This window comes from Oryx dammah, unplaced genomic scaffold (assembly GCF_014754425.2).
Source record: "Oryx dammah isolate SB20612 unplaced genomic scaffold, SCBI_Odam_1.1 HiC_scaffold_20, whole genome shotgun sequence".
Lineage (NCBI taxonomy): Eukaryota > Metazoa > Chordata > Mammalia > Artiodactyla > Bovidae > Oryx > Oryx dammah.
This window is the reverse complement of record NW_024070204.1, coordinates 68989601-69014561: the sequence shown is the minus strand read 5'-3', so window position 1 is coordinate 69014561 and position 24961 is coordinate 68989601. Positions and strand designations below refer to the sequence as shown.

The following is a 24961-nucleotide window of genomic DNA, read 5'->3' as shown; positions in this document are numbered from 1 at the left end:
TGTATACCTCTCAGCTCACCTGTACAGATTTATAAGAGTGATAATAGCTAACATTTATGGAGCACACCATCTGCCAAGCCCAAGGTGATGCATTATCTCACTTAACTCTCAAAAGAAGACGGACAGTAGTTATTATTATCTTCATATGATAGCTGAGGACATCTATAGCCATACCAGCGCTGGAGTAGAATTTAAACCCAAGAAGTTTCAGTCCACAGTCTGACCTTAACCACACTCCTATTCTGTGAAAATTAAAGGTAAATAAGAGCTGTAAAGCACCTAGCCCAGAGCCTGGCACAACAGTCGGCAAAATGCCTTCTCACTGTCCTCCTCTGCCCACACAGTAATGCTAGTCACTTCCTGCCACGCAGCCAGAACTTTCTCTGCAGGGGCCTAGCCTGGGACTACAACTCCCAGGATGCACCAGGAAAAGACACTGACCAATCAGGAAGCCCAATCTCACTTCCTCGGCCCAACTCTCGCTCTCTCCACTAACAGGGAGAAATTGGTGCGTCCCCACAAGGTGGGGGTTGTGGGCTGGCCTGGGTTACTGGGTTTTAAATAATCCTAATCTATCTGTGGTCTGTGTGGTGTAGGTGAAGACTGTTGACCTGTCCATGCTGCCTCAAGTTGCGTCTTCAGCCTGGAGCCAGTGCAGTTCGCAAGGTCTCTCAGCCTGAGGCTCCCAAGAGCCCGCTTTCCTCACAGGCACGGTCGTGTGTTGAGTCAATAAGGGATGGTTGGCTGGGTGGGTCCGGGCGTGTCCGTTGAGTCTGTCTCGCTTTGTTCCGATCTGGTTTGGGAGCGGAGGGCTGCGGAATCTTCGAGGCTGCCACAGGCGCCATCTTCAGACCCTAGACTGTGGCCCCAGACCCGAGGCTCCTCCCGGGCGTCAGACTAGGAGGAGGGCGTGGCTTTTAGACCGGGCAGAAGATAATGACCCCCTTTACGGGGCGGCCTGGCCTCTGGCCTTTGGTCCCGAGATAGGACCTTACTTGCATTCATGCCTTCAATCTACGGTGTGGCGGGCTCCAGTGCTATTGGGCCCCGATCCTGGTCGCCACTTCCCACCCCCTGGAGAAGCGCCGCTTGGCAGACCTCTCCAGTCTCAGAGTGATGGCCTGTCGGAGCTTCCTGGGGAAGGGTTGACCAGCTCTGGCCTCGATCTAGTCCAAAGGGGCCCGTCCCCTTGCCACGCTGCCGTTTGACCCCACCTACCTATGGACACCTGAGGGTCCTGGATAACTGGAACCCAGAGTGGGGAGGGTCAACTTTCTTGGGCATTTCTCCTTCCATTTAGTTTCTACTTACCTCAGGGTTTTTACTTCTATTTTTGCGTTCATTTCTTTAAAGTTCTTGAACTGCGCCATCCCCACCGCACCTCCTTTGCTTTTTATCATCTTTACTTTCTCCTCAGACCTGTGTGTCTGGCTTTGCTATACCCAAGGAAGATAGCTGCCATTCGATTTTGAGCACCTAGGGGCTTGTAGGCGGATGCAAAGTGTATTTTATTCATTGTCTGGAGAGCAAACAATTTATTTCTTTTACAGTGGCTCTGAAGTGAGTGAAATAGGATAAATTTCCTTGACTCAGGAAAAGGCAGAGTCAAAGAATTGATTCCAAGGTTAGTTTGTTCTCTCTCTCTCCTTTTTTTTTTTTTTTGGACAAGTAGCATAAGGCATAACTTCCCATATTCTGTATTTCTGAAGTTGTGTGCACTAATTGTGGTTTATTCAAGCTATAGATATTTGAATGACTAAAGTTAGTTTCTAGTGAGTGACCCAGAAACATCTCCATATGTTTATATCTGGCACAACTGACTGAACAAGTTTTGCACTGTAAAGGAGTAATCTGTTGATTAATGCATCTCAGCTGAATTAAAGTATGCATTGCCCTAACTCCCAAAGCTAAAGGAGAAGTGTCCATGTTGCCATCTTCTTAGTCAAGGAATTATAATTGTGTCTTATTTTATGCTTTAATATGTACTTAAATAAATCACATATGGACCCTGTCATTCAAACATAAGTTAGAAAATGATGCTTACATAAATAAAATTAGAGAAGATATTATGGGATTGCTAAATTGTAAGGAAGTTTATGGGCTTTCCCAGTGTTTCACCAGTAAAGAATCCTCCTGTAAAGCAGGAGACCCAGGTTGGATCTCTGGAGGGCATAGCAACCCACTCCAGTATCCTTACCTGGAGAATCTGATGGACAGAGGAGCCTGGTAGGATACAGTACTACTGCTGCTGCTAAGTCGCTTCAGTCGTGTCCGACTCTGTGTGACCCCATAGATGGCAGCCCACCAGGCTCCCCCGTCCCTGGGATTCTCCAGGCAAGAACACTGGAGTGGGTTGCCATTTCCTTCTCCAATGCATGAAAGTGAAAAGTGAAAGTGAAGTCGCTCAGTTGTGTCGGACTCTTCGAGACCCCATGGACTGCAGTCTACCAGGCTCCTCCACCCATGGGATTTTCCAGGCAAGAGTACTGGAGTGGGGTGCTATCACCTTCTCCGAGGATACAGTACATAGAAGGATGAAGCAACTGAGCACCCAGACACAAGGTAGTTTTACAAGTTCTGAGGATTTTTGAAATGGGGACATCTGTATTTCCATTGTAAGGGCTCCATTGTATGGATGTGGTTTGATTAAAGAAGCAGCCTCATCCTAAGAATTCCGGTTAGAGGTGTTTTCAGTTGGAAAAATAGTAACAAGTTGATGACTTCCTGTGTGAGAATTGTAACCATTGAAAGAAACTATAATTTCACTAAAATTTTAGTAATAACAGATTTTCTTCTTCCAGAAGTGCTGAAAATTTGAGTATTTTTATATATTTATTTATTTATATTTTATTTTACTTTACAATACTGTATTGGTTTTGCCATACATCAACATGAATCTGCCACAGGTGTACACGTGTTCCCAATCCTGAACCCCCCTCCCACCTCCCTCCCCATACCATCTCTCTGGGTCATCCCAGTGCACCAGCCCCAAGCATCCTGTATGCTGCATCGAACCTAGACTGGCAATTTGTTTCTTATATGGTATTATACATGTTTCAATGCCATTCTCCCAAATCATCCCACCCTCGCCCTCTCCCACAGAGTCCAAAAGACTGTTCTATACATCTGTTTCTCTTTTGCTGTCTTGCATACAGGGTTATCATTACCATCCTTCTAAATTCCATATATATGTGTTAGTATACTGGATTGGTGTTTTTCTTTCTGGCTTACTTCACTCTGTATAATCGGCTCCAGTTTCATCCACCTCATTAGAACTGATTCAAATGTATTCTTTTTAATGGCTGAGTAATACTCCATTGTGTATATGTACCACAGCTTTCTTATCCATTCATCTGCTGATGGACATCTAGGTTGTTTCCATGTCCTGGCTATTATAAACAGTGCTGCAATGAACATTGGGGTACACGTGTCTCTTTGAATTCTGGTTTCCTTGGTGTGTATGCCCAGCAGTGGGATTGCTGGGTCATAAGGCAGTTCTATTTCCAGTTTTTTAAGGGATCTCCACACTGTTCTCCATAGTGGCTGTACTAGGTTGCATTCCCACCAACAGTGTAAGAGGGTTCCCTTTTCTCTACATGCTCTCCAGCATTTATTGCTTGTAGACTTTCGGATTGCAGCCATTCTGACTGGTGTGAAATGGTACCTCATTGTGGTTTTGATTTGCATTTCTCTGATAATGAGTGATGTTGAGCATCTTTTCATGTGTTTTTAAAGTATACATACATACTTCTGATTTGTACATTGTTTCTCTTTTCAAACCAGATGATTAAGAATAATGTTACTGACCGTAAACTAAATGTGGAAGCCATAATTAAAAACATTAACACAATTTCTTTGGAGCTAAAGAAAATGAATGGTAAGTAGTAATCACTGAATTAAAATGTTTGCAACTCATTGTTATAAAGAGTAGTCAATTTGTGCTTCTGCTGGGTGTAACTGAATTTTGCCTATTCATTAGGATTTCTCTATTTCTTAAGCAATGTTTACAATGTAGTATGATCTCTGAAGATGCATTATGTTTGAGCATTGACCTGAAAGATAGCAGACTTGAGTTTTCATCTCTGACATTTTATAAAAAGCTTCAGTTCAGTCACTCAGTCGTGTCCGACTCTTTGCAGCTCCATGGACTGCAGCATGCCAGCCTTCCCTGTCCATCACCAACTCCTGGAGCTTGCTCAAACTCATGTCCATGGAGTCGGTGATGTCATCCAACCATCTCATCCTCAGTGGTCCTGGTCTCCTCCTTATAGAAACCTTATGATGCCTAACTAACCCCTCTAAATTTACTCCTCATCCTTCCCTTCAACAAACTATTACACAGTAATGTCACAGTCTGCAAAATTCAGTATCTTTATCCACTAATCATTACTAAGTCTCTAAAGTTCCTTCTAAGTCAAAACTTGTAAGTTTGCTTGATTGTGTGAATTGATGATTCTAGTAGGATTAGACCTTATAGATCATGATATTTAGTCACTCACTTTACAAACGTATTCTGTAATTTTATTCCAGGCATGTAGAATTTCTGTGATTGAATATTTCATCTATTCTTGACCAAACATTTCCTGTATTGAGAAGAACTCTCTCTGTGTTGGAAAACTCTCTCTGTTACCAGTCTATTCTATATTACACAGTTTTTCATCATGGACTAGCTAAAATATTTTCCCTATTCCTTTCACCCATTGGTCATTTTTCTAACCATGAAAATCACTGAATATGCAGTTATTGTTCTTATGACAACTCTTGATATATGAAGACAGCCTCTGTGTCAGTTAAAAGACCTTTCTACAAGTAACAAAATACCAATTTAACACTGATTATGCAATAAAGAAATAATAATAAGATTCAAGTTTGGGCAACCCTAAAGTTAATTCAGGGTTTTAAAGGTTTCATCAGGTGTTAGGTTTTCATATTTTCTGCTCTGTTATGTTCACTGTTTATCACTTCTCATGGTCATTACCTGCAAACATGATCATATACAGACACTCTCTCTGCCTGTGTCTCTTAAATAATCCTTTCTCCAGATCCCTCTAGCACATTTTCCCTTTCCTTTCATTGGCCAGATTTGCACCACATGTGTATCCTACAGCAGTTACCACCAAGGAGACTAGGACTGCCACAACCAGTTTAGACCAGTCAGGATGTACTGCTGAAACTGGGGAGAGGATCGCCTCAAGTGCAATCAAGTTGTGCCCCAGGAAGAAGAGGGAAGTGGCTGTTAGTTAGGCACCAAGTAGGGAGTGCCTGTTATGTTTTTCCATGTATTCTAAGCATTTCCCACATTTATGGCAGAAAGCGAACAAAACTAAAGACGCTTCTGATGAAAGTGAAAGAGGAGAGTGAAAAAGTTGGCTTAAAACTCAACATTTAGAAAACTAAGATCATGGCATCTGGCCCCATCACTTCATGGGAAATAGATGGGGAAACAATGGAAACAGTGACAGATTTTATTTTGGGGGGCTACAAAATCACTGCAGATGGTGACTACAGCCATGAAATTAAAAGATGCTTGCTCCTTGGAAGAAAAGCTATGACCAACCTAGACAGCATATTAAAAAGCAGAGACATTAGTTTGCCAACAAAGTCCATCTAGTCAAAGCTATGGTTTTTCTAGTAGTCATGTATGGATGTGAGAGTTAGACTGTAAAGAAAGCTAAGCACAAAGAACTGTCACTTTTGAACTGTGGTGTTGGAGAAGACTCTTGAGACTCCCTTGGACAACAAGGAGATCCAACTAGTCCATCCCAAAGGAAATCAGTCCTGAATATTCATTGGAAGGACTGATGCTGAAGCTGAAACTCCAATACTTTGACCACCTGATGCAAAGAACTGACTCATTTGAAAAGATCCTGATGCTGGAAAAGATTGAAGGTGGAGGAGAAGGAGATGACAGAGGATGAAATGGTTGGATGGCATCACCGACTCAATGGACATGTGTTTGAGTAGACTCCGGGAATTGGTGATGGACAGGGAAGCCCAGCATGCTGCAGTCCATGGGGCCACAAAGAGTCAGACACTACTGAGCGACTGAACTGACTGAAGCATTTCCCAAGCATTTCATGGACTGATCCAGGAATACTGCTGTCTTAGGTGATATTAATAGATGTTATAAATGGAATCAGTGAACTAATGATCAAATAATTTTGGGAAGGGTTTTATGCTAAATAATTCTGACACAAATTCACAGTACATATTAACAGAGGCTGTGAGGAGTCCAGTGTAAAGGAATAGGGTTACCTTTGCTTAATTCATCATCTCTCAAAAGCAATCTCAACAGCAAAGATAACCTTTCTGAAATATAAATCTGCTGAAAATGCTCATTGGCTCATCATTGTCCTCAGGACTAAGTCCAGACCTCCTAGAATGGACTATAAGACCTTGAGATCAGACCCTGCCTACCTCTCCTTTATGCTACCTCATTCTTCATTCCCTACACATTCCAGATTCCAGCCACATTGAATTATCTGCATATCTACACGTTTGCTCTTTTTTTGTGGCTATGCATTAATTATTACATGCATCTTCTCCTGAAGTGCCCACTCCACCTCCACAGGTTGCCTCCCCACCTCCATCTTGCCTGGTTCAGTTCAGTCCAGTCACTCAGTCGTGTTCGACTCTTTGCGACCCCATGAATTGCAGCACACCAGGCCTCCCTGTCCAGCACCAACTCCCGGAGTTCACTCAAACTCACGTCCATCAAGTTGGTGATACCATCCAGCCATCTCATCCTCTCTCATCCCCTTCTCCTCCTGCCCCCAATCCCTCCCAGCATCAGAGTCTTTTTCCAATGAGTCAGCTCTTCGCATGAGGTGGCCAAAGTACTGGAGTTTCAGCTTTAGCATCAGTCCTTCCAAAGAACACCCAGGACTGATCTCCTTTAGAACGGACTGGCTGGATCTCCTTGCAGTCCAAGGGACTCTCAAGAGTCTTCTCCAACAACACAGTTCAAAAGCATCAATTCTTCAGTGCTCAGCTCTCTTCACAGTCCAACTCTCACATCCATACATGACTACTGGAAAAACCATAGCCTTGACTAGACAGACCTTTGTTGGCAAAGTAATGTCTCTGCTTTTGAATATGCTATCTAGGTTGGTCGTAACTTTCCTTCCAAGGAGTAAGTGTCTTTTAATTTCATGGCTGCAACCACCATCTGCAGTGATTTTGGAGCCCCCCCCAAATAAAGTCTGCCACTGTTTCTGCTGTTTCCCCATCTATTTGCCATGAAGTGATGGGACCGGATGCCATGATCTTAGTTTTCTGAACGTTGAGCTTTAAGCTAACTTTTTCACTGTCCTCTTTCACTTTCATCAAGAGGCTTTTTAGTTCCTCTTCACTTTCTGCCATAAGGGTGGTGTCATCTGCATATCTGAGGTTATTGATATTTCTCCCGCAGTCTTGATTCCAGCTTGTGCTTCTTCCAGCCCAGCATTTCTCATGATGTACTCTGCATATAAGTTAAATAAGCAGGGTGACAATATACAGTCTTGACATACTCCTTTTCCTATTTGGAAGCAGTCTATTGTTCCGTGTCCAGTTCTAACTGTTGCTTCCTGACCTGCATATAGGTTTCTCAAGAGGCAGGTCAGGTGGTCTGGTATTCCCATCTCTCTCAGAATTTTCCACAGTTTATTGTGATCCACACAATCAAAGGCTTTGGCATAGTCAACCAGGTTAACTGCTACTTATTAGTCACAGTTACTTACATTGGAAAAGTTTTTTTAAGCCAGTATGTCATTTCTTCTACTTTTTCATATCACCTATCATACTGTATTGTAATTGTATGTTTGCTTACTTATCCCATCTCTTAAGGTTATTCCTAGCACTTAACCCAGTGCCTTTATATAATAGGCTTTTGGCCAACATTTATTAAATGAATAATTGATTTTGAGATGCTTGCACTTATTTAAAACAATTAGAGAAGCTTTAGATTCTTCTCAAACTAGATTGACTGTTCTAGTTTGGCAATTATTCTTTCATGAAGTAAAATAGAATAAATATGATCAATGTTTTCCTGAAAAGTTGTGGTATAGGCAGACAGTGAAGATACAAAGAACTAATAGAGCCAGACTAGGAAGATAGACTTCTGGTAAATATGGAAGATTAAACAAACACTCTGTTACCCCCACTTTCTCCCAGAAGTATTAATGTCAATAACTAACACTTATAGCATCTACCATAATTCAGATACTCTTCCAAGAGCTCTACATAAATGGACTGAATTGCTATAACAACCTTATGAGGTTGGAAATATTACCATTGACGTTTCAGTTCAGTTGACATTTACAGATATAGAAATAGATATAAAGGGATTAACTAACTTTCCCAGAGTTACACAACTGGTAGACCTGGGACTTAAAGTCTCACAAGTTGAAGGAAATAGTAGTACTAAAAACAAGGGTCTTAAGACAAAGTTTACATATTGACTTACAAAACCCATAGCTTTCTTTCCCCGTTTGGCTACAAAACATTGGCAGCCAGATTTATACACTCAGGCAGATTTTCCTTTCAGGAATCTGATAAGCCTAAGAGAAAAGACCTAAAGATACTCAGAACTGAGTTTCCTCAAGAAAACACCCAGCCAGATCACCACACAATAATTGCCATGGGGAAGAAATTCTAATTGTCTTTTTGGAACGATAGTCTTAAATATGAGCAGACAACTATGGAAAAAAAGATGTTTGAGGAAAACATCTAATATGAAAAGCAGAGATGGAACCAATAAGTAGATTCAATCAGTGGGGAGAAAAAGATTACAAGTGAAAATTAAAAACTCTAAGAAACTATCATTAAAATCCACAAAGAAGTAAAAGAAGATGCTACATTTATGAAAAAGGAATTGGATACTCTAAAACTATTTGGAGAACAAAATTAAAAGTGTGACAATAGAAATAAACTCTAGAGAATGGTTGAAAGAGTAAATGAAGAAAATTCCCTTGAGTGTAGAGCAAAAAACAGATGGACAAGGAAGTCTAACATTCTATAAGTAGAGTGTTAGAAAGAAAGAACACAGACGATGAATGAGGAGGAATTCATTAAAGAAATAATCTGAGGTATTTTTCCAGAGCTGAAGGATATTTTTTTTTACAATGAAAGAGCCCAGCACAGTAGATAAAAATAGTCTTATACTAAAATGCAATACTAAAAAATTTCACAACACTGGAAGAACAAAATGATTCTTAAATCTTTTAAAGAGAAACAATGACTAAGAATTAGAATTGTATGAAATTTGCCCATAGAAACGCTGGAAGCTAAGAGAAAGCGCAGCACTGCCTTTGGAAATCTGAAGAAAAGTGCTGTCCAGCCTACATTGCTATAGCCAGTCAATCTATTAAGCATTGGTGTAGAGAGAGAAACTTTCAGACATATACATTTCCCTACCTTAGAAAGTTACCTTGGTGTATTCCACCAAAATAATAGACCAAAAAAAAAAAAAAAAACAAAACCCAGAGAGAGAGACATGAGATTCTGGAAGAAAGATACTCCACACAAGGGAGGGGTGAAAGGAGTCCATGGGATAGCAGTGAAGGGAATTCCCAAGATGTGAACTGTACAGCTTTCTAGAGAGCTGTCAGTCCAAACTAGAGCTGATGAGAAGGCTCTAGGAGAAGAGAGACTCTCAACAGTAGAACAGTAAAAGCTCTGGACTATACAGGGAGGAGATTTACCCAACTGCGGAAATTTGGAATACATCCATGGTAAGTAAGCAATGAAAAAAGGAAACAATTATTAACTGTGGTTGGGTGGAAGCTTGCAGGAAGGGAAATGTCCTACAAGACTCAACTATAAAGAATATATAATCAAAAAAATTAAACATTAAATACTGAGCTAAGAAAAATTATACTCAAATATATTGGTGAATAGGGATAAATGGAAAGAGCTAGATTTTAATCTGTGGGCAGAAGCAAATACCTAAAATTGAGAAAAAACATGAATATCATTTAGAGATATGGAGGTTAAATACCACCCCTCCCAAAATAAACAAAAATGCAACACACACACATACACAAAACCCACAAAAACAAAATGAGCTCCAAAAACATCAAAAGTGGTTGCCTCTGGGAGATAGGAGCTGCTCTTTTTTGTAACATGCTTTATTTGATTCTTTATACTATATGCATGTATTGCAGATAAAACTAGTAATTTAAAAAATACATAAATTTGCATAAATCAAATTGCAGTGTAGTAAAACATCTGACAATTTGAGCTAAAGAGCCCTTCTAGTAAGCTTCTATATCATGTTTATTTTGCAGTGTATAAATTTGACTCTTAAGTCAAAATTTGGCACACCTAAATTGTGGTTTAAGCAATAATCCCTTAAAAATTAAATTAATAATTAGGAAATAGCAACTTAAAGTAATAATAGTTGCCTGTGACATATGTGCTACAATATAGTGTCTTATATGATTAATTTCTTTTTCTTTTACACAGAACTCTGCCAGTTACTGCTTTGTGACCTTACCCTACATTTTAGTCATCCTGTGAAGACAGATGACTTAAAGGAAACAGAAAGAAACAGCCCCCGCTTTGAAGAGTCTAAAATGCCAGATGTATCCCTTGCTACTGATAGTTTTTAAATCTGATTATTTATTTATTTGTTGTAAATTTGTGACTTTTTATTGTTGAATTAACCCATTTCTAGAAGAATTGAGTTTACTAATATATTCAATTAAAAAAAGAAAAATGTGTTGAATTGTAAATAATCGTTTCATGCTCTTGTAGGCTTCTCTTGTTTTAATGTTCCAAGAAATGGCTAATTTATTTCACCAATGGCAAGAGCATTGCATAGGAAGTTGGCCATGGAGCACTGCTCATCCTATCCTCTATGCTTGAATTTGGCTTAGATTGAAAGAGAGCTACTAAATTATAAATGTATGGTATGAGTTTATATTAATCAGGTGTCTCTTGGTAGCAAGTGTTAAAAACAACTCAAGCTAGCTGAATCATTTATTAGGTCATGTGACTTGAAAGTCCATGGTTGGGATAGATTTCAGGGCCTTCACTAATTCATCAGATATCTCTGCCCTGGTTCTGTTTCTGTGCACTGGTCTATATCCTTTCCTATTAAAAACTCATCACTTCATATAACAGTAGAAGAGAATAGAGGTATGGTGGGTGTACAGCATTATCTTTTGGAGACCCCAGTGAAAAGAGAGAACCTTTGTCTTAGCCTCTGTGTTTAACAATCCAGAGAAGAATCTTGACTGGGCCAGCTTCAATTAAGATGGGCTCTGAGCAGCTGTGTTTGGTGAGCTGGGATATAGGCCAGGTCAGTGGAAAAGGAGCAAGGCATGCCTGCTCAGTCACTCAGCTGTGTCCGACTCTGTGACCTCCATGGATTGTAGCTCACCAGGCTTCTCTGTCCATGGGATTTCCCAGGCAAGAATCCTGAAGTGAGTTGCCATTTCCTCCTCCAGGGGATCTTACCAACCCAGGGATCGGAACTGCGTCTCCTGCACTGGTAGATTCTTAACCACTGAGCCACCTGGGAAACCCTCTAGAGAAAGAAAGGCCCCACCAAAAGCATAGAGTTGCCATGGCCTGAAGCAGGGGAGGAAGAATACTTGTCATAAAAACATCAGATACTCACAACTCATTTCAGTTATTGCAGTGGAATAGGTTTTCTACCCCTTTCCACCAACAGCAACTTAAAATAATAAGCATCTGTTTACCTTGTAAACATTGTTCACTACAAGATAGTTGCCTTGAAATCTACTGTGTTCTTGATTTTAGAAATTTTTGAACATTAAGTATAGAATACCATGAAGCAAGGCACAAGGTCAGCTCACTCTGTACCAGAACCCGTAGAGTTTCCTATGCTCAATACCCAGCACCCAGCTCAGTGCACAGAATAACCATGAAATAAATGCTCACTGAGTATCCTATTGAATAAACACATTGTAAATGATGCAGGTTTTTCAGTTTTAGAATTCCTGAGTTCTGGGTCCTGATTTGAGAACTTCTAGTTTGTAAGGATGAAGTTTTGTTAAGCATCTTGTCTATCATCATTGATTAAAAGTCTCCACAGATTCTTTATCTTGGCAAATCATTACTTTTAACTAGATGACTTCCAATATCTCTTCCAGTGGTCTTTCTACAAGTCCATGAAAATGAAAATACAAGATATTATTTGTGGCTTATAAAACTCATAGATAAAACCAAGAAAACAAAAAATTTTGTTATTAATACAAGTTGTGGAATGACAACCAAGGCCTCAAAAGGGAAAACTTAAGTGAATGTGAAGTTTTCGTCTTGTGAGATTGCTTACTATTTTTTATTAAATGAGATATGTAAGTTGAAGGAAAGAATTGAATTGCTTTGAAGAATTTATAAAGCCTTTGAGGGAAGGGTGAAGATAATGGCTTTATAACAGATGGCAGGGGGGATAAAAATAGAAGAAAGATATCTAATTGGAAAGTCTGATTAAACTTTTCCATGTATACATAAACTGCTCTTTCATCTTCTCAGGAAGACGTTGGTAAAAATCACATCACTTGATACTTTCAGAGCTGGGTAGAGGTGGAAGAGATAGGATGAGGATGTCAGATGTGATGAAATTACACACGGTGTAATTTGATGCCAAAGCCTTATTCTAAATTTAAAATGTTTTCTTTTGGTATTTGTAGCTTAAATTTGCTTTAAAACAGGAAAATACTAGTTAAATAATTAAATTAAGTCAATAAATTGTTTTAGGAACCAAAAAGTGAAGCAGAAGGCAAATTAATTTTAATTCCAGGAAGTTATTCCAACATGCATTTATCTTTTCCATAAAAAAGGTATACAAAAAATCCCCACCCTCCAGCAAAAACATGAACTAAGAAAGGATGAAATGCTTTTGAAGCTTCTTAAATTATTGCTGCCAAGAAACTGAATTTTAGTAATTTCAAATAATACATATAAAATTGATGATTGCCTTTGACTGACAAAGGATTGGCTAGTTAAAAAATCAGTTTCATGTGTTATCAAAATCTGTTACCATTTCAGTGTTTCTGAACTTGCCCCAAATTCTTTCTATAGGTGTGCAAACTAATGTACTTGGACATGGGTATTCAAAAATACACATGTTTTTAAAATGATTCATTACAGTGCACTGTTAGACTTCAAGTGTGAACATTATTACTCATGCACTTTACAAACATTGAAGAAAAATAAATAAATTATGGGATATTTGACAGTCTTCATTTCAAACACTTGCATAAGTGAAAGGACAAAACCCTTATGTTCACGTTGAAAGGGTTCAATTCAGTCCTAAGGATTTGACCGTTCACCAAGGTTGACTGATCTTCCCATGCTGGGACAGAGGCAGGAGGAAGATTCATTTGCTTGGCTAACTTTCTAGGGATAACCTGCAGAATACGTTAACGTGCACTGGTATCTGGAACCTCGGTTTTTCCCATCAATAAGCAGAAGTGGCATTTTTCTGAAGTAGTCGATAATATCTGACACAGACAGAAAATCCTGAAAGATTCAAAATAGGAAGAAAATCAGCATTGGAATGTGTAGCATGAGTTTCGCAGTTTTTTTTTTTTAATCTGCATAACACCCTACCTCTTATACTATGAGAATTATCAATCTATATAAAATTTGGCAAAGATTTTAATGATTTCTGCTATGGAACTTTGAAAAAAAATTCCTCACCAACATTCAGCAAACTATGGATAAAAGACAAGTATGTACTTATGTATATGTTATTTAACTTCATGTAGGGGGTTATGGTGGAGAAGGAAATGGCAACCCACTCCAGTGTTCTTGCCTGGAGAATCCCAGGGACGGGGGAGCCTGGCGGGCTGCCATCTCTGGGGTCGCACAGAGTCGGACACGACTGAAGCGACTTAGCAGCAGCAGAGGGTTATGGCAGTCCACTCCAGTACTCTTGCCTGGAAAATCCCATGGGCGGAGGAGCCTAGTTGGACATGACTGAGCGACTTCACTTTCACTTTTCACTTTCCTGCATTGGAGAAGGAAATGGCAACCCACTCCAGTGTTCTTGCCTGGAGAATCCCAGGGACGGGGGAGCCTGGTGGGCTGCTGTCTATGGGGTCGCACAGAGTCGGACACAACTGAAGCGACTTAGCAGCAACAGCAGCAGCAGCAGCAGCAGCAGCAGAGAGTTATATATATTATATACAGCGAGAGATAGAGGGAGAGTCTAATTATGATAGCTTTACCTTAGGATTGTTCTTTTTTATTTTTTATTCAAGAATAGTTGATTTATAATGTTGTGTTAGTTTCTGATGTATAGCAAAGTGATTAAGATATATGTATATCTTTTTCATATTGTTTTCCATTATGGTTTATCATAGGCTACTGAATATGGGGCCTCATCGTTTATCTCCCTCTTTTTATAAGGACACCAATCATTGGATTTCAGGAGGATTGTTCTATTTGTGACTTGGTTTTGGTTTTTGTGTCCCTCTTCTAAATCACTAATAATGTTAGGAGATACAAGGAATCAGGAGGTCAGACAGCATCTCTGCTGTCTGAAGATGGTATCTATAGTATGGCATAACAGTTCCCTCGTGACATCTGCTGTGTTCCCACTGCCACCTCCACACTCACAAGAGCTCTGTAGCGAGTCCTTTCATTCATTACCTGTGTTACCCTTTCCCTGAGGGCCAGGCTGAGAAACCCCCATCTGTCCATTGAGAAATGAGTCGGATGTTACCTAGGTACCCCAGAGTTATGCACTTCCTCCAAGACTACTAGGTGCCTCCCTCCAGGGCAACGGCAATGAGAGGTCTGCATTTGTGTGCTTCCACACAAGCCCAGTAGAGATCCTGGAGAGCAGACATCTCTGCTTCTTCGGGACCGATGCAGCTCTGCTGCTGCTGCTGCTGCTGCTGAGTTGCTTCAGTCGTGTCCGACTCTGTGCAACCCCATAGACGGCAGCCCACCAGGCTCCCCCGTCCCTGGGATTCTCCAGGCAAATACACTGGAGTGGGTTGCCATTTCCTTCTCCAGTGCATGAAAGTGAAAAGTGAAAGTGAAGTTGTGTCCAACTCAGCGACCCCATGGACTGCAGTGCACCAGGCTCCTCCGTCCATGGGATTTTCCAGGCAAGGGTACTGGAGTGGGGTGCCATTGCCTTCTCCAGTGCAGCTCTACCCACCCCAAACCAGTGATTCAAACATATGACGAAAATCATGTGTTTTTTCTACTGGTTTACATAATCATAACTTAAAAATATTTGGAGTGAAGTAGAAGTTATGGGTAAGTTGTGTTTCCTTCTGGAAATATTTGATACAGCTGATCCTCCTCCTGGAACTTTGAACTTAAAAACACACATTTGAAGCATTAGGTTTAGCCACAGTTTCCTTTGCAAAAAGCAGCCCTGATGCTTGGGGCTGGTGCATGGGGATGATCCAGAGAGATGATATGGGGTGGGAGATGGGAGGGGGATTCAGGATTGGTTTGTATACACTCGTGGTGGATTCATGTCAATGTATGGCAAAACCAATACAGTATTGTAAAGTAAAATAAAGTAAAAATAAAATTAAAAAAATAAATAAAATAAAATATTAAAAAAAAAGTAGCCCTGAAAGGTTTTCTTTCCACAGTTCTCATTACTACCCCAAAAGGGACTAATATACACCTTGGGAAAACAGAGGGAAATGTTTTTGGCAATTTGCACAGCTTCATTGCCCTAACCTCCGTTTTTAGGGAGAAATGACCCAAGTCATTTTTTCAGATGTTCATTTAAGGCCCGGCCTTATAAATACACTGTACTCTTACATCAAAATCATGTCACAGAGGTGACTTTAACTCACTTCTGTGTCATAGAGAAGACTTGTCTTTGGCACCATCTAATGATATTTTTATAAGTTACACATGTGATTTTAGACTAGTTGGAATAAAAGATGTAAAAAGGCACTGTGGCAGAGGTAGATACTGTTAACATTTTATTTCCTTCCAGTAAATGCAAGGTTTCACTAATGCAATTTAGCTCTAAAGTTGCCAGGTAGGTATGCAGAGAGGCACACGCAGAAAACTGGGGGAAGTTTGACAACTTGAAACCCTTACCTCTTTCCCTCGGAGTCCAGTTCCCAACAAATAAACTTGGCTTTCCTCCTGATAACGGATTTGGATGTTGTAAACTTTATCTTTGTACAACACCATGAGAACGTATGGATTGGATATTGTTTTTTTAGAGCTGTCTCGAACCAGGAAAGTGCCGTCCTAAAAAGATAAACTCTTGGTATTATGGAAGCAGCAAAAGTCAATACTTCTGTTGCCTCTAAGAGCAGCAGACAATCCTCTAGAGATCGTGAAACCTACCAGCTGACAATGTAATGAGCAGTTAGCTCCCCAAACAGCAGTAGTCCCATTCTCATGGATTTCTTTGTCAAGAAGCAAGCAGCAGAGATTATATTAGAGAAATTCCCAAATTTCAAAGACATCTCTTTGAAGGCTCTCAATGAAAAAGGAATCTCTTTTACAATAATAAAACAAATAATAAATGGTTGAGTGGATACAGGGCCAGCACAATAAGGACTTTAGTGGTTAACTAAAGATATCTCTTCCTGCTCCTGAGAGTTAATTCTATGCACTTTCTTTCCACAGTCAAAATCAGAATACACCCAAATACCTAAGAAATGTACCCATTTTAAAATGTCATGGTGCCCAGATACTGTGTTTCATCATCAAACACCTGAAAAAAAAAACAATGTGGCTCATCCTTTTTTCCTGATATTTACCAAAATAGTGTGGTGATCTGGCCTATACTTTAAAATTTCATTTCATCAATTAGCTACATAATATTATAATAATACTATAAAGATCTAAATTAAAATAGAATGAATTAAGAAGAACTCCTTTAAATTACTCCTTCTTCTGTGTATTGAAATCAGGATGATCAATTTGCAATAATGCCTTTCCTTTGTTCTTTTTTCATTCTAGGTTGAATGAGTAAATTCTAGTCAAAACGTCTCTCTTAGACAAATATACCTGTGGATTCATAGCTCTGGCTTCACTTTGGAGTTTCAAGTTTTAAAGATTTCCAGAGCCCACATAGCATCCCTAATTAAATTAAATTAATTAATTAAATTAATTGATCTGACTAATTAAATCAGAATCTCTCCAGGTAAAATCAGATTTTTTTTTTAACGCTCCCCAAGTGATTTAAATGTGCAATCCCCTGGTGGTCCAGTGGTTAAGAATCTGCCTGCCAGTACAGGGCACATGGGTTCAATCCCTGGTCTGGGAAGATCCCACATGCCTCGGAGCAACTAAGCCCATGTGCCACAGTTATTGAGCCTGTGCTGTAGAGCTGGGGAGCAACAACTGCTGAGCCTCTATGCCTGGAGCCTGTGAGCCTGTGATCCGCGGCAAGAGAAGCCTCTGCAGTGGGAAGCCTGCACACCGCAACGAAGAAAAGCCCCTGCTCACCGCAACTAGAGAAAGCCTGAGCAGCAGCAAAGCCCCAGCCCTGCCGAAAATAAAGAATTTTTTTTAAAAGATGGGGAGATGAACATTAATATCTTCATATCATTAAAAAAAAAAGTGCAGCCAAGCTTGAGGCTTGAGGACTTTTGTTGTGGTCTCGAGATGTGAAGAATGTGATATATAGGTTTAAGATTAGTGTTCAATACTGGAAGACAGGAAATCTGGTTTAAGACCTTTAACATTAAAGGACAATTAGAAATTTCTAGGGAAAAGGACAAAAAGTTGCTGTTGTCTGTCTCAATATGGGTTCCTCCACATTGATATGGATGGCAATTGGGTGTCAAGAGGAAGATACAACTAGTAAGATGTCGAAAATTTTGGGGAAAGAGTTTCCTTTTGATGCTGTGTGATTCCTGTGAAAGATGGACCATTTTCATTAATAAAATCTCCTAAGATTCCTCCAATCAAGTGACTACCTTAATTAAAAACTTTTCCCAGGGTCCTAGGAGTCATCGCTATGGAGATTAGTAGGTGAGACGCTGGCACTGACTGGTACCCTTTGGTATAACAGCATGAATGGCACCCAGCAGAATTCCTAGCCCATAATGTATGTTCAGTCTGTCTGACTCTTTGAGATCCCATGGCCTGTAGCCCAGCAGGCTCCTCTGTCTATGGGAGCTTCCAGGCAAGAATCCTGGAGTGGGTTGCCATTTCCTCCTCCAGGGGATCTTTCTGACCCAGGGACAGAACCCAAGTCTCTTGTGCCTCCCGCATTGGCAGGCAGATTCTTTACCACTGCATCCGCTGGGTTTTGTTTTATTGGATGATCCAAACTGTAGGAAGAGAGGTTGGAAAAATAAGAATCTGTTGTTAGTTGTTAGCAGCTATGAAAAGCAAGCTTGGAGCCAGTATCTAAAGCCCATCATTGGTACTCAGGAAAAGTCAGTCCCATTTCTCGTCTTCAATCTATACTTAAAAAAATAAACTTGTAGCACAGTACCTGGTTTATCTTTCTAAGAGCTGCTTCTGCCTCTGTTCGGGTAATATAAGAAACATACCAGTCTTCATTTAATGAATTCTGAAAATGCAAATTTTTAAAAATGGAATAAATTTTGTAGTTACATAAGTAAGTGGGAAAAAAAAAAGCCTCCAAGTAATCATTTCCATAAATCACCACTTCAGTTCCATGAAGTGTGAAACACTTGTGTTATTACTTTGAATATAGAATCATTCAGGTAAAGCTAAATAGAAGATATTTTGTGTGAACTGCTTTTTATCATATGCTCATTCGCAAGGTAGAGGTAAATAAGCATTCATAGATAATCGAGTCTCTAATCAGGAAAGATTTAGATGTAATAATTTCTTCGGTTTAGAATAATAATATATTTAATGAAAAACACTGGGTTAATGAGCAGTTAAATGACTTATGCTATGTCATAAACTAAGAAATAGATGAAAAATAGAATTATTTTTCTGTTTAATGTGAAACACACATTTGCCATTGGAAGAGGAACATCAAGGAAAAATAATATTTTTCAACTGAATTCTCCCCTCAATTTTTCACTAAAAAAATTAAGAGTAAAAGAAAATAAAAGTATAGGAGACTATTCAGTGGAAGATTCTGATGATTCGTTTGCTGGTGTAGAAATAAAATAGGAACATATGCCTTATTACCTGTTCTTCCTCAGGGGACTGCGGTCTAGGTTTGCTGGGAACTGGCGAGAAGTTCCTGCCTTCTACTCTGGGAAGTGGTCTGTTGATGGGGCCTTTGAAAGTATAGCATTTTGAATGTTAATTTACTTTAAGCAATTTTTCACTAGTCATAGCCCATCACTGCCCGCCCCCCACAATGCCCTTGCAGTTGTTCCCAGCAATTAACATTTCAAGAAACCACAGCTTCCAAAATAACTTTCACTTGTTCAAAACCACAAGGGCTGTTTCAGGCCCTATTCTGCAGCCATGCCAGTGAAATTCTGAGACACTACACCGCACATTTGATTGGTTGCTTAACTGAGCAAGTTACATATATACCACCAAGTGGTAACAATGTGGAGGTCAAGATAATTATGTTCTCATTTTCAAAAATGTGACTTACCCAAGATGAGGTGAAACTACCTTGAATATTCTTAGCTTTCAGAGCCAGAGCTGTTCTTGACCAAATTTCTTACAGAAGTAGAACCGTTAGACTCACATAGAAGGAGGCCCTGACAGTATCTGATCCATCAGGAAGCCTGTGTCAGAGTCTGTAATTACCCAGCATTTGTGCCCCACCTTCTCTAATGCTTTTTTTTTTTTTCTTGTTGACAGTTCCATGAAATTTTTCAAGAGAATGTGTTTCCTAATCTCAGGAAAGTTTTGATTGTGTTGATCTGCAATTGCTAAACCTGTCTCTATATACCAGAACAGCTATTTCAGGCTGGTAAATTCCGTGAGTTGTACGTTCTCTTAACAATTCATGCGTCACTCATTTGTTCATTCAACAGATATTTTTTCAGCACTGCTGTGTCCAGGCCCTGAGTAAGGCACCTGTGTGCATGACCTTTCATCCTCACAGCAACCCCACAAGGTGGGTCTTGTCTTCTTTTTGAATATCATGAAACAAAGGTTCAGAGAGTCTAAACAAATCGTGTGTCTTCGTGGCAGGGCCAGAACTTGAACTTGTGATTCCCAAACATGACTGTGCGTAAAAGAGAATTCCAGGGGGACCCTGAATCACCCAGGCTCAAGAATCTGCATTTAACAAGCACTCCAGGTGGTTCTGCACCAGCTCTGTTACTTCATCTAATACATCTAATACACCACAGAGGGTAAATCGCCTGCCCCAGGGCCCCTGAGAGGGGAGAGTTACTTGAAGAGTCCAAGTCTTCCTAGTCAGGACTATTCGAGATGCAGATGGGGCTAGCCTGAGCTGCTGATCTTCCTTCCTAAGGCTCCCAGTCCCTGAACAGACCTTCCCCATGACAACCTTTGCAATGCAACATGCAGACACTTGTATAATGTTTGTTGAGTGAGTGAAATCTAGCTATATGAGAAAGCCATGTAATGAAGGTCTAGAGTGTATGGCTGTCTTAGAATTGAGGAATTATTCTCTATCAGCATCTGCAGGTCAGCACCACAAAGTCACTATTCATGACAGACAATATATTACTTTGCATTGCAGTTACCCTCCACCCTTAATATCTAGATCCTCAAGGGAACTGGGACAGGTTTTTGGCCAGTGTAAAGCACATGCTTTATCTTCTTGACCTTGGGGCAACCAGTGGGTTAGACTGAGGACCAGGTATCCTGGCACTCTTAGGAGAAAAGGGATCAATTTTGATTAAGGTAGTAGAGTAAGCCCTCTGCGTTCATGGCTTCCACATCGGTGAATTCAGCCAACTACAGACTGGTTCAACCAATGGGTTAGCCAAGTCTGTGGATGTGGAGCTGTGGATGTGAAGGGCCAACTGTGCTACATCATTTTATACAAAGAACTTGAACATCTTTGGATTTTGTTATCGGTGGGGGTCCTGGAAACAATCCCCCCTCCTGTATTAGAGGGATGATTATATTCAAAAAAATAATAAAAGCCAACTGTTTATATTAATAATCTCTGTCACCAACTCATAGAAGCAGAGGTCTATGGAATTTACTTTGGCAGATACTGCTATAAGTGAAGTGTCTCAAGCTCAGATGCCTGGACAAGGGACACAAAGCAGGTTTACAAAATAATGAGTTGTGGCCACTGAGGGGTGGGGGGGAGTTGTGGAAGCCTTGTAGTGAATAAGGACACTATATCCTAAAATGCTTAGGAAACATTGAAAATACAGTGGGTTTCACTGGTGTCAGCAGTAGAATCTCATACATATATGGCACGATGTACCCAACTAAATGTGATAGACATGCCCCTGAAAGAAAGAGTCGACTCTTAAGTTAAAATTTAAACTTATTAGTTTTCTGTTTATAACACATACTCGTGTTCCTGCATGTGTACATGACTACTACTACAAAAAAAGTGTTTTATTTTTTCCTCACAGAATTTTTAAATCTTAAGTCAACCTTTAAAAATTAGGTAATTTCACATTAAAAGCCATATTTCTATGTTTTCTTGAAAATAAATCAGAAAATCTGGTAACACAAGATGTGTTTCCTAGCATGAGAAAAAAAAATTATTTACTAGATTTGGGTGACTCTCCATAGTCATCTGACAGTCATTCAACAGATGTTTTAAAGTGCTCACCATGTGCTAGTCACTTGCAAGTCTTTAGGGATAAAAAATAAACACAGCGAGTCCTACTGTGTAGGCCTTTGTTTCTACTTGAAGTGGTCCATGAACCAGCAATACCCGCGGGAACTTGAAACTTGGGAATCGCATGGAAGCTTGCTGGAAATGCAGAACCCTGGGTCCCATCCAAGACCCACTGATTAGAATCTGCATTCTAACATAGTTCCCAGGTGATCTGCGTGCCTTTTAAAGTTTGAGGACTCTCTCAAGAAATACTTACCATCGACACCCAAAGGAGGTATTATTAGAAAATACAGGTCTTCAGCCAGACTTACTGTATCAGAATCCTGGGGGTTGGGGTCCCTTAATCTGTATTTTAAACATGTTCCTCAACTAGCACTCTAGGTTAGATTCATTATAGAAATCAAAACTACAGAGAAAGCTAGCACTATCCTAAGCATCATATAAAAACAGCAGGGAAGAAAAGTTCTGTGTGGGAAGATAAAGCCATGGGTACGTTCCTGCGGAAGAGTGTGTGCGTCCGTGTGTTGTTTTTGTTGTTGTGTGGAGTATCCTGTCACTACAGCAACCTTTGGTACACTTCAGAAACCGAAGTGCTGAATAAGGAAGTCAGATGCTTTTAGGAAACAACAAAACTTTTGCCAAAAGGCTTTGGGATGACGGCACATTGGCTAGAGTCGGTCACTAGAGCACAGAGAACAAACCTTGAGAGAAGTAAGGCGGCAGGGAGGCACTCTGCGAAAAGTTAGGGTTACTGTGGAGACAAAAAAGAACAGATGTTAAGTTGGGTCGGGGTTAAGGGGTCAGAGAGGGACCTGAATTGGGGAAATGCTGCTTCTCTGACTATTCTCACCCCCTCCCTGAAACCACGGGGGCAGGGCAAAAAGAAGGAACTTGTTGAACATACTTCACTCCTGTCTCAGGAAGACCAGGCCAAAGTCTAACGAGCTTCTCAAGATGAAGAACAAAAGCAACAAGAGAACAGTGTAAAGAGCTTCAAAAGCTGCTTTAAACAGGCAGCAGCAGTCTGAGGACTTTGAGTCTGGAGCACGACAGAAGTTCTCTGGGAGAACGCTTCTCTTTCTGTTAGGGAAATATATTCCATGCACGTGTTGTTCGGGATGGTGACTCCCCAGAGCCTAGTGGTCTACAAGGAGAGGGGAAGGCATGAGAAATAGAGGGCTCGCTGGTGCTACAGCAGACAGAAATTGCATCTGCGGGCACAGTGGGGGAGGAGGGCCACTGGGAGGCTCTGAAAGTCTGTCTGCTCCACACTGAGCAGCAGTTTCCCCACCCTTTAGGCCAAACTTCTGATAAAGGCCTGCTTTGTTCAGAAATCTCGTGCGAGTGGTGTTTTGAAAGAATGAAGGAAAGGGCTGGGCTCAGGGTGGGGTGAGGCGGCACAAGAAAGTGGCAGACGTGGTAGGAGAAGAAAAACACCTGGAAGGATGAGAAGAAACAGCAGAAAATCAGAGCAAGAGGCACCCGGGGTAAATGAAACAAATGAGAACCCTTCCAGATACCTAGCAGAGTGGAAGGACCTTACTGGTGGGTGAGTTTCCTTCCATCCTTAGGGTAGGGACTAGGCCTCTCCCTTTGGATAGTAAAGGAGAAGAGTAGCCGAAAAGGCTGGTGGGTGAACCGTCGGGGGTGCCAGGAGACAGCCCGAGGGCTTATCTATGGGGAATGCCCTGAGTCTTCCTCCTGTCTGTGCCTCTCCTTCTGGAAAGCCCGCCTCCTCATGGGTCCTGAGAAACACTCTTGCTGCTGAGAAACCAGACCTGCTGGGGACAGAGCCCGTACAGTGAGCATTCCATGCCTGCCAGCGCACGGCACATTGGATGGGCATTCCCACCCAAGATGGAGGGTGAACTCCAAGTAATTAATTGGGCTTCTGGACTGTTCGCTTGTTTTTAACCTACAGAGTAAAAAACATTCCCCGTTTCCTGCCAAAGAGTCCATTCTGTCTGGGGCCATGACAGGGCAGTCAATTCTGTACCTCTCTTCTCCCCAAGCACAGCATTCAGAGGACAGCAGTGAGTTAATATGCGCATTTGAACATTCTTTATGCTCAGCTTGGTTTTCTTTCCTAAGACCCAAAATATTCTGACCCTATGACTGGTGACTTCTTTCTCTCTTCCTCAACCCACCTGACATTAGCTCAATATCAGTGGCCCCAGACGTTATGCTAGGTTAGAACTGAATGATTCAGCACACACCTTTCTGAGAAGGCTCCAGATGAGTGAGTTAATGGGAGGGAGTTCTTGGGCGATGGCTTGGTAGATCTTGAAGGGAAGGTGTTGGAGGTCATGGGGAGAGGTGATGGCTGGGGCGGCAGTCTTTGATGTACTTCAGAGGAAAAGAAAAAGGAAAGATTGTCAGAATCCAAGTGTCACAGGACCATCCATCCCCAAACTGCTCCCTGGTTAAAAACAGCTAGTGTAAAGGGAGATACAAAAATTGAAAAGATCAAATGTCATTAGGAAGTGGTGGGGTGGATGCCCACCCCATAGGGTTTTTCTCGATGGTTTACCACCTCAAAACACAGTTTCAAATGCTGCCATTCTCCATCATTCTTCATAGTACATTTTTTTTTTCGTTTTTAAAATGTTAACTTGTCAGAAAATTGTCAGTTAGAAACCATATGAATTTCAGAAATGATTCACAAGTTTTTTTTAATGAAAGACAAATTTTATGCCATGCCATTCATATATAGTTAGTAATCCTTTACCCAAATGCATTAGAGAGCTTAAATACTGGAATGCTGTCTATCATACTGTACGTGTGATTTTCAATTTTGCTGTACTAGTAAGTTTTAATAATTTGCACTGTTATACATGAACTTAGCAGTTCTTTTTGGTAATCCAGCCAAGTAATTCCATTTTATTATAGTTATACAGTATACCAACTGCCAGACATATGCTCAATACTAATTTTACAATTATAATGGATTCTACAGAGTTTCTATACTAACTAATTCCATCTGAATACAGAAAACTAAAGGAAAGTTTACAAGTTGTAAGAAAGTCTTTCTAAACATACCATCATCTTCATCCTGGTAAGGGGAAGAAAAAAAAAGATTAATTTATCATCAAAGCACAACTTCTCAAAGAAAAATGTATTTCTCAATCATAGAAATGCCTCTGTTTTCTTTCTTTAGCAGTTGGGTGTCTCCACAACAAAGGTACTGTGGAGAACAGTAGAACTTGCTAAATAATGTATGATTTCTTAATACAAATAATCATTTAAAGACATTCCCATCTGAAACACTGTTCATATACTTAAAATAGGTTCTGAAGTGTCTAAACAGCCCTAGAGATACTAATAATGATGATATCT

The 24961-nt window shown here is 40.5% G+C and overlaps 2 protein-coding genes across 2 annotated transcripts in view; one reads left to right on the top strand and one right to left on the bottom strand.

Moving 5' to 3' along the window:
- The first annotated feature begins 1544 nt into the window (after window positions 1–1544).
- CUNH5orf58 (chromosome unknown C5orf58 homolog) lies at window positions 1545–10718 on the top strand. The gene is made up of 3 exons (XM_040262779.1): window positions 1545–1624; window positions 3784–3877; window positions 10447–10718. The coding sequence occupies exons 2-3, from the start codon at window positions 3784–3786 to the stop codon at window positions 10590–10592; spliced, it is 240 nt and encodes a 79-aa protein (XP_040118713.1). The 5' UTR covers window positions 1545–1624; the 3' UTR covers window positions 10593–10718.
- Window positions 10719–12719: 2001 nt separating this feature from the next.
- LCP2 (lymphocyte cytosolic protein 2) overlaps window positions 12720–24961 on the bottom strand; it is a 47884-nt gene continuing 35642 nt past the window's right edge. The window contains exons 15-21 of the mRNA XM_040262778.1: window positions 24665–24677; window positions 23842–23971; window positions 22327–22376; window positions 19072–19163; window positions 18398–18475; window positions 16036–16191; window positions 12720–13473 (exon numbers count right to left, since the gene is read on the bottom strand). Of these exons, the coding sequence (XP_040118712.1) occupies window positions 13351–13473; window positions 16036–16191; window positions 18398–18475; window positions 19072–19163; window positions 22327–22376; window positions 23842–23971; window positions 24665–24677 (642 nt within the window). The 3' untranslated portion in view covers window positions 12720–13350. The remainder of the gene's footprint in view (window positions 13474–16035; window positions 16192–18397; window positions 18476–19071; window positions 19164–22326; window positions 22377–23841; window positions 23972–24664; window positions 24678–24961) is intronic.